Below are 14,929 nucleotides of genomic sequence, written 5' to 3'. Positions count from 1 at the left end.
CAGGGAGAAAAGTATCTAAAAGTTAGGCTACTTTCTATTCTTCCCATAAGTCCATTAAAGATGAGGGAAAGGAGAGTCAGCAAGATACATCTTTTGGAAAACTTTGAAAAGGCAGGTAGAAAATGAGCTTATAAGGATATTTATATTACTGTGCTATAAACAATGTTCTCTGTTTAAAAACATAAGAAAAAATGTAAAAAAGAAGAAAATCATAGGGTATTTATTGAGCACTACTTCCATGCCCAATGTGGAATCAGGTTCTTTTGGAATACTAGGGAAGTATTAACATGAGTTCTACTCTCAGAGTTTTGAAATCTAGCTTGGAACTAATGTGTTATGCACACGAAAGTTTAAAAAGCAATTAAGTTCTATTGTATGGAGAAACAGGAAGGACAAACAAGAACTTTGGCCCTTGAATTCTCTAAGAGGTGTCTCTTTTCTTAGCTTTCCTGGGAAAAGACAAACAAGGTTAAACAATGTATCTTCCTTGCTTCATTAACAAAAGCAGGAACAGGGTATGAAGTATAGGATGTCATGATTCCAAATCCTCAAACCATAGATCTCATCATTTAATCATCTGGCATTCTCATCATTTAAATTAGTATGTATTTATTGAATGCCTCCTGTCGGCCAATAAACCATGAGAATAAATCATCGTAGGAAACCACAGAGAATTTAAAATTTCCTTATCCAACACCCATACATATGATGTAACCAGTGGTTTTGTAAAGATAGTGTTAATTGTATAGATATTTCCAAGACCAAAGATAGAGAAATTCTGAAGATTAAAAAAAAAAAAAAAGAATTACAATGTATATTGTTTAAAGCGTGGGTAGTAGGAGAGCCACCTAAGTAAATTTATCCAGTAAACATTTATGAAGTTATCACCTGGGTGCTTCACATTAAGCACTGTCACTAAGTCCTGGCACTAAGATGAGTAAGAGAATCTCTTACATTCTAAAAAGTAGAAGAAAAGAGGAAAATTTATGACTTGTGGGATGACAAGGAAAAAAAATAGTATACCTGATTGGCTAAAGACTAATTTGCTGATACAATCTTATGTTCAACTAAAAAGCATTTGCCTGTAAAAATTCTCCTCAACTCTCTTTATTATAAAAATCAGATTCTATAAAGCATATCATTAAAAATATTTTTTAAAAATTGAAAATATGAAAAACGATCTTATTGTCAAATGACATTTCTGAAGCTTAAGGTGAATAAATTAATAAATGTGTTATACTTTTCAAAATCTTATAAATATCACTGAAAAGTAATCTTAAAGTCAACTTATACCATTAACTGTATTAGAGGGCATGTTTTCAATAACATTCCCATATGTGCCAGGCAGGTGGAAGTATTAAATAATGATATTTTAAATGTGAAAAAATATTTCACCACTGGTTTCAAGAACATTTAAATCTTACATATAGAGATTAATCTCTCCTGAAATTTTTAAGCAAATTCGTTAGTATCATTTATAAGAAAAACTTTTATATTCACTTAAGAAAGTTGTAGAAGTCTATCAAAGCTTCCTCAGTTGCACTATATTTATTTTTACAAAAACAAACTTTGGCTGAACCATTTGTTTTGGCATGTAAAACAGGAAGCAGCTGTTGCTCTTGCTGTTGTGTGCAGAGTTCCTGTGAGGATGTAAAAGATTCTGCTTTTTCACCTTTTACCAAATAATTCATCTAAACCATCAGTGATTAAAAGTGTAAAAGATCAAATATTTGTGATGTGTGGACTGTCAAGCTTCATGAGAGCCAGCATGATGTCTGAGCAGGTTCCTGGATGCCCCAGTACTGGGACAGTATCTAACACACAGTCAGTGCTCTGAAGCCATTAAAAGTACGAGTACTTGGTATTAAAGTATTTCTTCATAATTATGACATGTTTTGTCATTCATAAGAAAGTAGAAGTTTCTTTGAAAAATGTGATAAGAATCTTTTTTCTCTTTAAGTTGCATCCATTAATTCTTGTGCCTGACAAATCGGTCAGAATAGGAATATGACAAGACTTTTCAGTTGAGTCTATATAGTTACCAGCTAGTAAAAATGAAAACAAAGATTTTGATTAGCTGTTAGGTAGTGTACATGCCAATACTTTTCTACTTCTTTTCTTTGTCTTCTTTTCCAGTAGGAAATTAGATCCTTGCAGGAGGGTCTCAGTGCCAAGCTCATGTTTGTTTTCTAACTAGTGGCCTTTACACAACCACAAGCTGTTCTCTGATTTCCTTAAGAAAATGACTGGACACAGTGTGACCTTACACTCTCACATGAACATTTTGGAAACATTTGGGAAGAATGTTTCCACAAAATTTAGGTGATTCTTAATCAAAGTTTACAGTAGGGTTTTGGATAAAGTATTCTTAATTAAAATTAAAAGAATTATTTTTCATTTCCAACAGACATCAAAGTAAAGGAGCAGTCTTTGGAAAATCTAATCAAGTAAGTTCTTATTCTGAGAATGCTTGCATATATTTTAATGCTTTCAACTAGTCAATAAGTTCTACTTAAATGATATGAGTTCTAAAGATTACTGAAAATCAGCTTTTAAATAACAGCTAAACATTACTTTTATGAAATGGTAAGCAGTGTGATATTGCAGTGGAAATTGCAGTAGGTTTCATAGATTCACCCTGAGAACAGCATCTAATAGTAAATCAGCATTTGGGGGATGAATTAACACATTGGGAATCAAAAAACATGAGTTTGAGTTCCAAGTTTTCCTCAAGTATTGTGCTCTTGGGCAGTACATGTTCGTTTCTGAGACCTTATTTCCTCATATGTATATTGATAGCAAATATTCTTGTTTGCTTAGAGATGGTAGCCAATATAGTAGACACCACCCACACAAGACTCATGAGCACTTGAAATGTGGCTAGTATGACTGAGGAACTGAATTTTTCATTTAATTAATTTAAAATGGATATTCCATTTTTTGGAAAACTTGTAAGTTGTTTGGAACAACTTCATTATATAAATCTATATGACCATAAATTTTATGAAATTTAAATACAGATCAAGTATTTCCAAAGAAAATTAATATCCAAGATGTTCTGTATGTATATGCCAGATTTCAAAAACTCAGTATGAACACAGTCTTTTTAATAATTTATATGTGAATAAATATTAAAATATATTTTGATTGAGTTGAATTAAATATATTATTAAAATTAACCTTGCCATTTTTTTTTTCATGCCAGAGATTGAACCCAGGGGCACTTAACCACTGATCCACATCCCTAGCCCTTTTTTATATTTTATTTAAAGAAAGGGTCTTGCTGAGTTGCTGAGACTAGCTTTGAATTTGTAATCATGAGGCTACTGGGATTACAGGTGTGCACCACCACGAGCAGCTTAACTTTGCCTTTTTAAACTTTTGTTATTGTTGCTGCTGGAAAATTCGAGATTATGTTGTGGCTTGTATTGTATTTCTACTGAATAGCACTGACTTAGAATTGTTTTGTGAGCTAGTAGAATAATCAAAACAATTTCGTGTTCTTGGGCAAGAATCAAGCAGAGGTAGTGTAGGGATTTCTTCTCCCAGAGAAAGAGAAGGACTAGAAATGTTGTCCCTGATGAGAAAGGTGATAAGCATTGTGAAAGCCGCAGGGGCCATTGGTCCCTACCATCAAATAGTGTTAGTGGACAGGACCATTTACATCTGTGGACAGATAGGTATGGACCCTTCTAGTGGACAGCTTGTACCAGGAGGGACAACAGCAGAAACTAAACAAGCTCTTACAAACATGGATGAAACTGTGAAAGCTGTAGGCTGTGACTTCACTAATGTGGCCAAAGCAATGTTTGATTGGCTGATATGACTTTAGTACTATCAATAAATCTATAAACAGTATTTTAAGAGTAATTTTCCTGCTAGAGCTGCTTACCACGTTACTGCTTTAAAGGAATACACATTGAGATGGAAGCAGTAGTTGTTCAAGGACTTCTCACAACAGCAACTCTATAAATGTGCGACATGTCTTTAAATTAACACCTTGATTTTTACAATTGATGTTGGAAAATGTACATGTGACTAAAATATCTGAAGTTACCATGGAAATACCATATCATAGAGGGATTTGACATGAATTGAATATTAGATAATGAATCCAGTTACTGATGCTATAAATTACACTTATGTGCACTCATTGCTGAATATGGGAGAAGAGATGATCATTATATAGTCATTTAAGTAAATAAAAGTACAGGGGAATTAACATGTAGGAAAGACAAGTTATTGTTCCTGAAAAATAATAAAAGGCAAATGTAATTCAGTTAAATTCTATTAATTTATTGGGTGAAATATTTAGTTCTCATGTTAGACATGTGATTCTGCCTTTTCCTGAGTAAATTTTCAATCTTGAATGGTAGAAGTAAAAGAGAAGAAAGTGGGCCAAATTTTTATAGAGACAGTATTTTTTTTTCTTAATGGAAATAAAATAGACAACCAGATTTCCCTTAAAAAAGTCATAAAACACTAACATCTAACAATTTGATTACTATGATTATTAGGTAAACCTGGTAGGCTTTTTAGACATACAAAAGGAGACATATATCCAAGATTTTCAGTTCTTTACTCCTTTTGTTTTCTTAGGGGTGAATTGAAAAAAGAAATATGTAGTTTAAACATGTTAATAAAAAGATGCCTAGCATGTGCCAGGCTCTAGAATCAATTCCCAGCATGACAAACAGTAATAATAAAAAATAAAAAGACTATAGAACCTGATTAAGCTACAATATAGGCCACATTGACAACTTTTTAAAAATTATTTTTGCCTGAGGAATCACTTTAAACGAAGAACACATTGACTTAGACATTGATTCCTGTGATCATTTCAGTGAGATCAGAGGACAGTTGAAATAGAGCAGTGTAAAACAGCTTAACAAAATTTGAACATCACTGTGTTCTTAAAAGTCATTATCAAGTAGCCAGGTGAGGTGGCACATACCTGTAATCCCAGGACTTGGAGGCTGAGGCAGGAGCATTGCAAGTTGAAGACCAGCCTCAGCAACGTAGTGAGACCTTGTCTCAAAAAGAAAAAAAGGGCTGGGCATGTAGCTCAATGGTGGAGCACCTCTGGCTTTAATCCCCAGTGCTACCAAAACAAGAAGGGGAAAAAAAACAATGAATACCAAGTGAAAACTCCAGACAAAATGTAGGCTATACGATTTAAGTATACCTGGAGGAGTAATTGCATTAGTAAAGTATTGTGTAATTTCATGACTAAGAACAATGACTTCTAATTTTGTGCATATAGGGGCAGGAAGATTTATGAACCTCCTCAGTATATGCATGTAAACCAAGCAGCCCAGCAACTTCTGGAAATTGTTCAAAATCAAAGATTACGAGGAGAAGAACCAGGTACTCAAGACCCTGTATGGGCCTTCATATTATTATTCCTCTGGTGCTACATTGAGATAGGTCAATAATTTAATGCCTGACACAGATGTGCATACATATATATTCCTCCACTGAAATGTAAATGTTTTTGCATAATTCCAGAAAGTGAGGATTTTTCACCAGCTAATCAGATTTGATATAATTATGTTAATGTATAAATAATTTGATAAAATAGAGAACTTTGATTTTGGCTCTAATAAATGGTGAGATCAGTCCTGTAAAAATATTTTTATTTGCCTTATAGTCCTTGTGAACATTGAGATCAGGATTTTTTTTTTCAGGGTAAAAACAAAGAAAATTTATCTTTATATTCCTAATAACTAGATATAGTGGTAGTATAGAAAAAATATGAATTGTCAGTAAATCTTTATTAAGGATATTGTCATATACTGTCTTTGAATACTTGTCCTCTGATAAGAAAGATAACATTAAGAAATTCTTGAGTGACATTGCATATTTTATTCTCATTAGTAATCTTGCTAAATTCATGAAACATAGTTTGCAGGAATGTTCTGCATTCATAACTTCATGCCAAGTTCTTTGCATGTCTACTTTTCCTGGTATAAATCATTTCCCCATTTTGATCACTGTTCAATCAGGACTATTTTCCCAACTAAACAATGAAACCAGTAACAGGTCAGCCCTTCAACTGTAGCACCATAGTAAATGATACTAAAATTCGCTAAAGTTGGTTATTCTGAACTTAAAGCATAAATAATACCAAAATGCCTATTACTTGTAAAGGACTCTATAGTTTACTAAATACTCTTATATCCATTGTCTTAGCCTTCACAACTACCATTTAAGAGTGGTGGTATTAAATTTTTGAAAATGAGAAAACTGAAGTTTGTCACATAGCTAATGAGGTGGCCAACCAGAAACACAAAGCTATGTATTTTTCTTATAATCCCATTGTTTTTCTGGTATATCTTGATTAATATTAATTTCAAGAATTTATTGAAAGTATAAGTACGTCACAAACATGTTCACTTAGAATCTGTTTTAAGATAAATGTTATGAAATTGTAAGGAAAATAGATACATCTGTTTATTAAATCCTTAAAATGTAAGCTTCTGTAATCTCTTGGAATTCTCAATAAAATAATTGATCTATAGTGAATAGCTAAGGTGATTTAAAGATAATGGGGGCTTCTTTAAATGTACTTGTTGTACTAATATGTTTGCATATTGAACAGGATGATGTATTTACTGAATTAAATGTCAGTATCTTTTTTTTTTTTTTTTTTTTAATAGCAATCACAGAGGAGACACTCTGTGTTGGCTTAGCCAGGGTTGGAGCTGAAGACCAAAAAATAGTAGCAGGCACTTTACAACAGATGTGTACTGTGGACTTGGGAGAACCATTGCATTCCTTGGTTATCACAGGAGGCAGCTTGCATCCACTTGAGATGGAGATGTTAAGTCTGTTTTCCATACCAGAAAACACCTCAGAATCCCAAAGCATCGATGGACTCTGAACATGGACATTTTCTACTCTGGCACATTAATTTCAGTTAGATATGGATATACACATCTTTGTATAACAAATTAAGCAGGTCTTTTGTTTTAACTAGTAAGTATAAAACAAATAAGCAAGAAGAAAGAAACCAACAATGCTTGATTTCCTGTGGCAATAAGTTTTTCCCCATGTTATCATTAGTTGTTGCTATTTTGTCAGCTTTTCAAGATGTACACACATGGAGCAAGTTAAGCTGGAAAACTTGTAAATTGACGTCCATAGAATCATTTTAAAAGCAGATTTTGTCTTTGAGAGCAGTAATATAAGGTAGTTGGTGCAGAGTATAACTTAGAGGAGGTGTAAGGTGAATCACTTGAATCCTAGTTTTAAAGGGTAAGAAATGTAGGAGTGGCAAGTAAAACAAATAAAAGAACTGGTAATAAACACTTCACATATTGATTTTTTTTTTTTTCATAAAATGTCAGCTGTCCTGACTGTAAGATGAGTTAATCCTGACAGCGCCTGGTATCGGGACTTCTAAACAATGGTGGGAGGAATAGCTGTCCACCCAGCAACCGACTCAGAGCACATGGCATACAATGACTGCCTTCTGAACAGGGTGTCTTGGTTAGTTGACATCTTAATTATGTGACTCATTTTGTATTTTGGAAGTTATATAATTGTTGAATTATAAATGTTCAGCTAGCCATGTACTGTTGCTATTTGATTTTAAATAGACTCTTTCACACCAAGCAGACAGATGGAAAACTTGCTGACTACAAAATAAATTTTTAAGAATTCAGATTTGAAGACAACAAGAGATTGGTCAAAATCCATCATAGCACTTAATTTAGTAAAGATGCCTTCATATTTATGCAGGTAGTTACATTCTCCTTACTGGTTCTAGATAACTCTCATTTATTGTACTTTATGACCATAAAGTTTTATACTTTGGTCAGTTCAGAATAGAAATAGCTTTGTTACATGTTAGTTCAGTTAGTCCAGTTTTGAGTATTTCCATGGCCTAATGAATTTGACCTCTTTGCTTAGTAAGTTCATTGAAAGTTGAACAAAAATTCCCCAGTTTCATGATCTTATCAATTATCAAGAAATTATTTTTACTTATTGGAGATAAAAGATTTTTATGTATGTGATACATCCCATTTTCTGTCTGTGTACATAAAAGGGGAGAGAGCTGAAGACCTTTCAGTACCAGTTCTACATTATTTTCTCCTGAGGTATTAAACCAAACACTTAATTTAAATGAAGATCTTCTTATTTTGGTAATGGTAGAATAGCTTATAATGTATATACCCTCCCAAGTATAAACTTCAGGCAAGTAAAATAACAACTGTCCAAAGACACTAGGGAGAATAGGAAAGACAGTAGAATGAATCGGACATAACTTTCCTAAGTTCATACATGAATACAGGACCAGTGTAACTGCACAGCTTGTTCAGCCACAGAAATGGGGTCCTAATTAGAGTAAGTTTTGTGCCATGTATGTATAATATGTCAAAACACATCCTACTGTCATGTATACTTATAAAGAACAACAACAACAACAAAAAGACTAGGGAGTCACCAAAAACAGGCTGAGCACTATGCTAACCTGGCTTTCCTCCTCAGGGCATTCCCAGGCTGGTGAAGAGTGGCTAGGATGCAAGAGAAACTTTCGTCTTATGTCTTGAGGTTTTAGAGGATGGGTTTGGGGGCTGCTAGAGGAGCTGGAAATTAAAGTAGTAGATCTTAGAAACAAAGGTGCTGTTTTAGTCAGCTTTTTCACTGCTGTGACTAATGGCCCTGATAAGAACAACTGTAGAGGAGAAAAAGGTTATTTAGGGGCCCATGGTTTCAGAGGTGTTAGTCCACAGAAGGCCGACTCTATTCCTCCAGGATTGAGGTGAGGCAGAAGAACATCATGGAAGAGGAGTGTGGCAGAGGGAAACAGCTCACATGACCATCAGGAAACAGGGACTCCACTTGCCAGATATGATTATATACCCCAAAGCCACACCTCCAATGCCCACCTCCTCCAGGTACCACACAATTAATCCCTATCAGGGGATTAATTCACTGATTGGATTAAGGCTTTCACAGCCCAATCATTTTTCCTCTGAACTTTCTTGCATCGTCTCGCACATGAGCTTTTAGGAGACACTTCACATCCAAATCATAACAGGTGCCAAATAGGGAGGAGTTTCTAATCTGTCTCCTTAAATCCTTGGCTGACTCTTGGACTGTACATGTATAGAAAAGACACCATGAATCCACTAAAAGTCATGACTGAAAGGCTAAGAAGCAGAGCAGAGATTGCTCTCTATTGCAAGAGAAGACACTCTCAAGTTTGAAAAGCCCTTCTAACAAGGTAGAAGGGCTTAATAAGCACTTGGGCTTTTCATCAAACCCACAGAATGGTGATATATTAGTAAGACTAGGCCCAGGACTAGGGTTCCGTAGTAAAACTAAGGATAAAACTTTTTAGATAATATAGAATCAAACCTTCATAAAATCAAGGTGATTATCCATTAATTTAAATGCATGCTAGAACAAAGCCTAACACTTTGAATATGATAACAAAATGAGTCTCTTAACATATTCACAATGACCAGAGACAATAAAATGTTATGAGGTGTGACTACATAGTTCAAAAAAAAAAGAAGCATATAATAGAGAACTTAACATAACCTAGCAATTGGAATTAGTAGACAAAGATTTTAAAGCATACTTCAGAACTATTCATAGATAATTTAAAAAGGGGGAAAGGTGATAATGGATGAGTATAGATGAGTACTTTCAAGCAAGAAGTGGAAACTTAACAAAAGAGAGAAGAACCAAATCATTGAACATAGCAGTAGACTTGCGGCAGAATAGAAATTGTCCAACCTGGGGAAAAAGAGATTGGAAAGAAAACAAAAAAAGCATGAAATCTGCCATGTAGAGCAGTATCAAGTAGTTTAACTGTAGGTTATTTGATTCCCAGAGGAAGAGGAAATGGGGGGGGATTACATTAATAAAGGCCAAAATTTCCTCAGCTTTGGTAAAACTATCAACACACAAATCCAATAAACTCATTCAATTCCAGGTAGAATAAATAGAAAGAAAACCATACCTCATATAGCAATTAAAACTGATGAAAACTAACCATAGAAACTAAAATCCACTAAGGGCAGTAGTGGGGAATTCACTAAATTTTTGTGGTTGCAATTAAAATTTAACTAGGTATATTTATTTTTTGCAAAACTTGACATTCCTATTCTGTCTATAATTTAACCACTATATTAATGAAGTTGCAAAGTGGAAACTACATTATTTATCAGCAGGAAAAGGAAGAACAAAATTGGTTTTGATCTACTATCTTGAAGTCCCAATGTTTACCAGTTAAAATGGAAAGAGCTGAAGAATACATATATTTGTTTGTTCAGTAGATTTTAGCTTTTTAATACTATTTTGTTTTGCTGTGCTGGGGGTTGGACCCAGAGTATTCAGCATGTTAGATACGTGATTTACCACTGAGCTATATGCCCCCCCCACTAAATTTTAATGTTATTTTAAATTATCTTACAGCAAAATTTCCCCATAATCTTAATACATAAGATTATCATAGCCTGGCATGGTGGTGCATTCCTGTAATCCCAGCGGCTTGTGAGGCTGAGGCAGGAGGATCAAGAGTTCAAAACCAGTCTCAGCAACTTAAGGAAGCCATAAGCAACTTAGCAGAGACCCTTTCTCTAAATAAAATATAAAAAGAGCTGGGGATGTGGCTCAGTGGTTGAATGCCCCTGGGTTCAATCCCAGGTATCAAAAAAAAAAAAAAAAAAAAGGTATCATCATTCCCCCCCACCCCAATTTCATTCCACTGCCCCTTTCTATTTATCTCGCTGCCCACCCACAATCCCTGGCAACCAATGATGTTTTCTCTTTTTCTGTAGTTTTGTCTTTTTGAGAATGCCATATGAATGTTTAAACATAATGCTTCCGAGATCCATCTAAGTTGTTTTGTGTATCAAAAATTCATTCCTTGGGGCTGGGATTGTGGCTCAGTGGTAAAGCACTTGCCTAGCATGTGTGAGGTACTGGGTTCGATTCTCAGCACCACATAAAAATAAATAAAGATTCATCAACAACTAATAAAATATAAAAAAATAAAAAAACAAAAAAAATCATTCCTTTTTATTGCTAAGTAGTGTTCTCTTATATGAATAAACTATAGTTCACAAAATGTGATACATTTGAGATTTTTTTATGAAGTCTAATATTTGGTGTGGTTTTTTTTTCTTTTTGGATATATTGTTGATGTACAATGTTCCAACACTCTTTGATAAAAACACTGTCCTTTTTTTCACTGAATTGTGTCAATCCGTTTGTCTTTTTGCTATTGCTTTTTTCTATGCCTCTTCCTTCTGTCATCGGTTACTTATGTCTTGATTACTTTAGCTTTGTGGTAAATATTAAAAACAAGCTGGCATATATGTTGCACACCTGTAGTCCCAGACCTGCTTGAGGCCAGCCAGGGAAACATAGCAAGACCTCATCTTAAAAAAAAAAATCAAATCTCATAGGGTGATTTGGTTAACTTCTTTTTTCAAGTGTTTTGGTTGTTCTACTTCCTTTGCCCTTCCATATAAATGCTAGAATGTCCTTGTTGACATCTACAAAATTTCAGATGGTGTGGATATTTGGGGGTTTATTCTATTTGGAGTTTGATAATCTTCTTTAATCTGTAGATTACATCACCAAACCGGGGATGTCTGCAGCCAGCCTTTCTTCAAATATTTTTTTTTTAGCACTGTATAGTTTAGCCTCTCATTTTGGAACTCTGATAATAGAAATGCTACACATTTCTTGATCTCATAGGTTCTTGAGCTCCATTCATTGTTTTGTTTTGTTTTTGTTTTGTTTAAGTCTGTTTTCTGTTACTCAGAGTGAGTAATTTTTTTTTCATCTATCTTTAAGTTCATTGCTCTTGCCTCTTCTCTGTTCTGCTGTTGAGTCCATTCTGTATGTTTTTCTAAAATTTTTTTTACTGTTCTAAAATTTCCACTTGGTTCTTTTTCATATCTATTTCTTATTTTAACATTTGTTGAAAACTTATTTGTGATTGCTTATTTGAGTATTTTTATAATAGTTAACTTGAGGTCTTTGTTAGATAATTGCAACATTGATGTCTCAAGTCTTGGCATCTGTTGATTGATTTTCTTCTGCAAGTTAAAAATTTTCCAGTACTTTATCAAGTAATTCTGATTTTCCCCCCCCTCGTGGTACTTTGTTTTAGCACTCCTGGGGATTTAGCCCAGGGCATTAGACATAGTAGGCATATGCTCTACCAGTGAGCTACATTCCCCAGCCCTGTAGCTGGTACTTTAAAGAATTTTTTTTTGTAATTTCTTATTAGTACATTATAATTATACATAGTAATTATGGTATTGTCAAGTAATTTGGATTTAACTTGGGTGTTTTGAATATTATGTATAGATTCTGAGTCTTGCTTAAATTCTGTTGAGAAGTCTTTTTGTAGATAACAGGTGAGGTTCAGGACACAAGTACCAGTCTGCCTTCTGTGGCTGTGGTTCCAAGGTCAGTTCAGTTTTAAAGGCTACAGATCTCAGGATCTATCTTGGGTTTGTGCCATTTTGTTAGGAACTTAAGATGTATTCTATTGGAGAGTTTAGCGCTTCAAGTGCTTTGGTACGCTAAATAAGGTTGACATAAAAATAGTAGTGATTTGAGAGTGATCCTAGAGGTTCAGAAGCAATTTTATGAAGTTGCTCTTCTGGGTTTCTCCCCTTCCCCATCTTTCACCATATTCTGGTTCCCTGGGCTCCCTAGTATCCATCAGTCCTCAGGCCAGAAACTTGGGGTTCTAGTTATTCTACTCTGTTGCATTTGATTTCATAAATTTTATGAGTGATTTGCAGCCTGACGCATGTGGAGGGGGAACAGAAAGAAAGCAAAAAGAGTTCGCTCTGCCCTTTTGAAACAGTTTTCCCAATCAGAAAAAAACTGTCTTATCTCAAAAGTTTTGAGCTTCTATGGCATCCAAGCTGCTGGGCACCACCAGAGGATTGCCTAGGGAAGTCTTTGTTCTAACTAATAAATGTATAAACTTTGCCTTCTTTTGAACTCTATAGCAACCAGTATGAGCTATGGACTAGTTATTGCTCAAGAAGAAGTTTGATGCACATACAGGATAGATGATCTCTGTAGAGTTTAACAACATTATGATCTGACTTACTGCTTAGGGTGGGAAGACATTGATGGTTAATGCTTGTATGTGAAACTGATATGTGAAGCTTACATATTTTTGTTTAAAAATGTCATACTTTTAAAATATTACTTTGTGCCTATGTTCAGGAAATACTCTTTGGAATGATTTTGGTTCTGGATTGTCTGATCTCTAATCCTTTAGTTCTCACAGTGACTGGCTTACAAAAAATATAGTTCACTTCAGCAATTCATACAGAACCTTTAAAGAGGATTTAAACTTCCTATTAAAAGGCACAATTCTGGGGCTGGGGTTGTAGCTCAGTGGTAGAGCTCTTGCCTGGCATGTGTGAGGCACTGAGTTTGATTCTCAGCACCACATATAAATAAATAAAATAAAGGTCCATCGAGAACTAAAAAATTATATATATATATATTTTTAAAGGCGCTAGATCCACCCACACTGGTCTGTGTGGGACCAAGGCTCACAGTATGTCTGATACACCCCTCTTCTGGCGGGGTAGACACCTGCCAGAGCCTAGCCTTTGGCACAGGACCACCCTTCCCAGCAGCAGACTACCACAAGAGGTCAAGCCCAGCGGCCCATATTTACTCAAACCAACTTGCGCAGGACCCAGATTCAGAATGCAGTAGTAGCATTCATTGAGGGACACCAGCAGGGTCTGGAAGCCCAACATCAAGGTGAGGTACAGACAATCTGAATGAGTACTACAAGAATATAGGGAAGAAACTGTAATATCTCAGATCCGCACTGCAAGAAAGGAAGATACATAGACAACATGAAAAAACAAGGGAGGAAAGTGCCCCAAACAAACCAGGACACTATACTAACAGAACCCATGGACAACAAAGTTGATGAAATGTCAGACAAGCAGTTCAGAAGGTTCTTAATTAAAATGATCTGTGAATTAAAGAATTACCTAAACGAGCAAATATAGGCAAAAATTGATCACTCCAACAATGAGATAAGAGAGCAAATGCAGGTAGTAAAAGATTACTTCAAGAGAGAGAGAGACTCTGAAAAAAAAAAAAAACAGGCAGAAATTCTTGAAGTGAAGGATACAATAAACCAAATAAAAAACTCAATAGAAAGCATAACCAACAGACTTATACTAAGCCTTAACTATGTAGATTGCTTTTTAAGCTTGGAGGTAAGGTAGAATGAACTGATAAGTGTTTTTGAATGAATCAGAATTGCTTTAAAGTGCTACTTGCCATACTCCCTATCTTCGGACAGAATGAAATAATAAATTACCATCATTCTGTTTACATCTATTGGACATGTTTGCTTCTCCCTGTCTTTTCTATTTCCTGGTCTATTCTAACAAAAAGTTTATTGCCATAGTATGGGTAATGCGATTGAATAAGGAGGGAAAGAAAAGCATTAATAGTTTTCAGAGTTGTTCAAAGAAATTGTACTTGATGGCATTAGGGAGTTAGGATTCTGAGCTAGAGATTTTGTCAGCATAACAAAGGGAGGTTTCTAGGGGAAGGAAGCAAACTAAAAGTTTGGTTGGTGCTGTATTGTGTTGAATGACTTTCCTAAACCTGTGTGGAAATAGAAGAGACTGCTCTGAGAGGTATGGATAGGCCACTGCAGACTCTGATTAGGCCACAATCTAATTCCAGAGAACACAGGAAGGGTGGGGAGCCCCTGGGAGGTGCTTTAGACCTAAGAAGTCAAAGTGCAGCATGCAGCAGGGCCAGCACAGTGACCAGGAAGCCAGGGTAGGGAGACTATTTTAAAAGGCCTGGGCAAAAGTCAGATTCAGCAGAAATTCCTTGCACTCCCTGCCAAAGCCAGAATTGGTTTGGTTTTTTTTTTTGGTTTTTTTTTTTT

General features: G+C 35.1%; 1 protein-coding gene and 1 pseudogene across 3 annotated transcripts in view; both read left to right on the top strand.

The window, feature by feature from the left end:
• The window catches only part of Dph5 (diphthamide biosynthesis 5), a 32,780-nt gene extending 24,455 nt beyond the window's left edge, over positions 1 to 8,325 (top strand). For all 3 annotated transcript variants that reach the window (XM_026379681.2, XM_026379683.2, XM_026379684.2), the window contains 3 exons: positions 2,408 to 2,447; positions 5,264 to 5,367; positions 6,660 to 8,325. In XM_026379681.2, the coding sequence (XP_026235466.1) occupies positions 2,408 to 2,447; positions 5,264 to 5,367; positions 6,660 to 6,883 (368 nt within the window). In that variant the 3' untranslated portion in view covers positions 6,884 to 8,325. The remainder of the gene's footprint in view (positions 1 to 2,407; positions 2,448 to 5,263; positions 5,368 to 6,659) is intronic.
• LOC113175424 (2-iminobutanoate/2-iminopropanoate deaminase pseudogene) lies at positions 3,569 to 3,972 on the top strand (annotated as a pseudogene).
• Positions 8,326 to 14,929: the final 6,604 nt, after the last annotated feature.

The sequence above is a fragment of the Urocitellus parryii genome, chromosome 11 (genome assembly GCF_045843805.1).
Source record: "Urocitellus parryii isolate mUroPar1 chromosome 11, mUroPar1.hap1, whole genome shotgun sequence".
Taxonomy (NCBI): domain Eukaryota; kingdom Metazoa; phylum Chordata; class Mammalia; order Rodentia; family Sciuridae; genus Urocitellus; species Urocitellus parryii.
The sequence above is the reverse complement of the archived record's forward strand: the minus strand, read 5'-3'. Positions and strand labels throughout refer to the sequence as shown.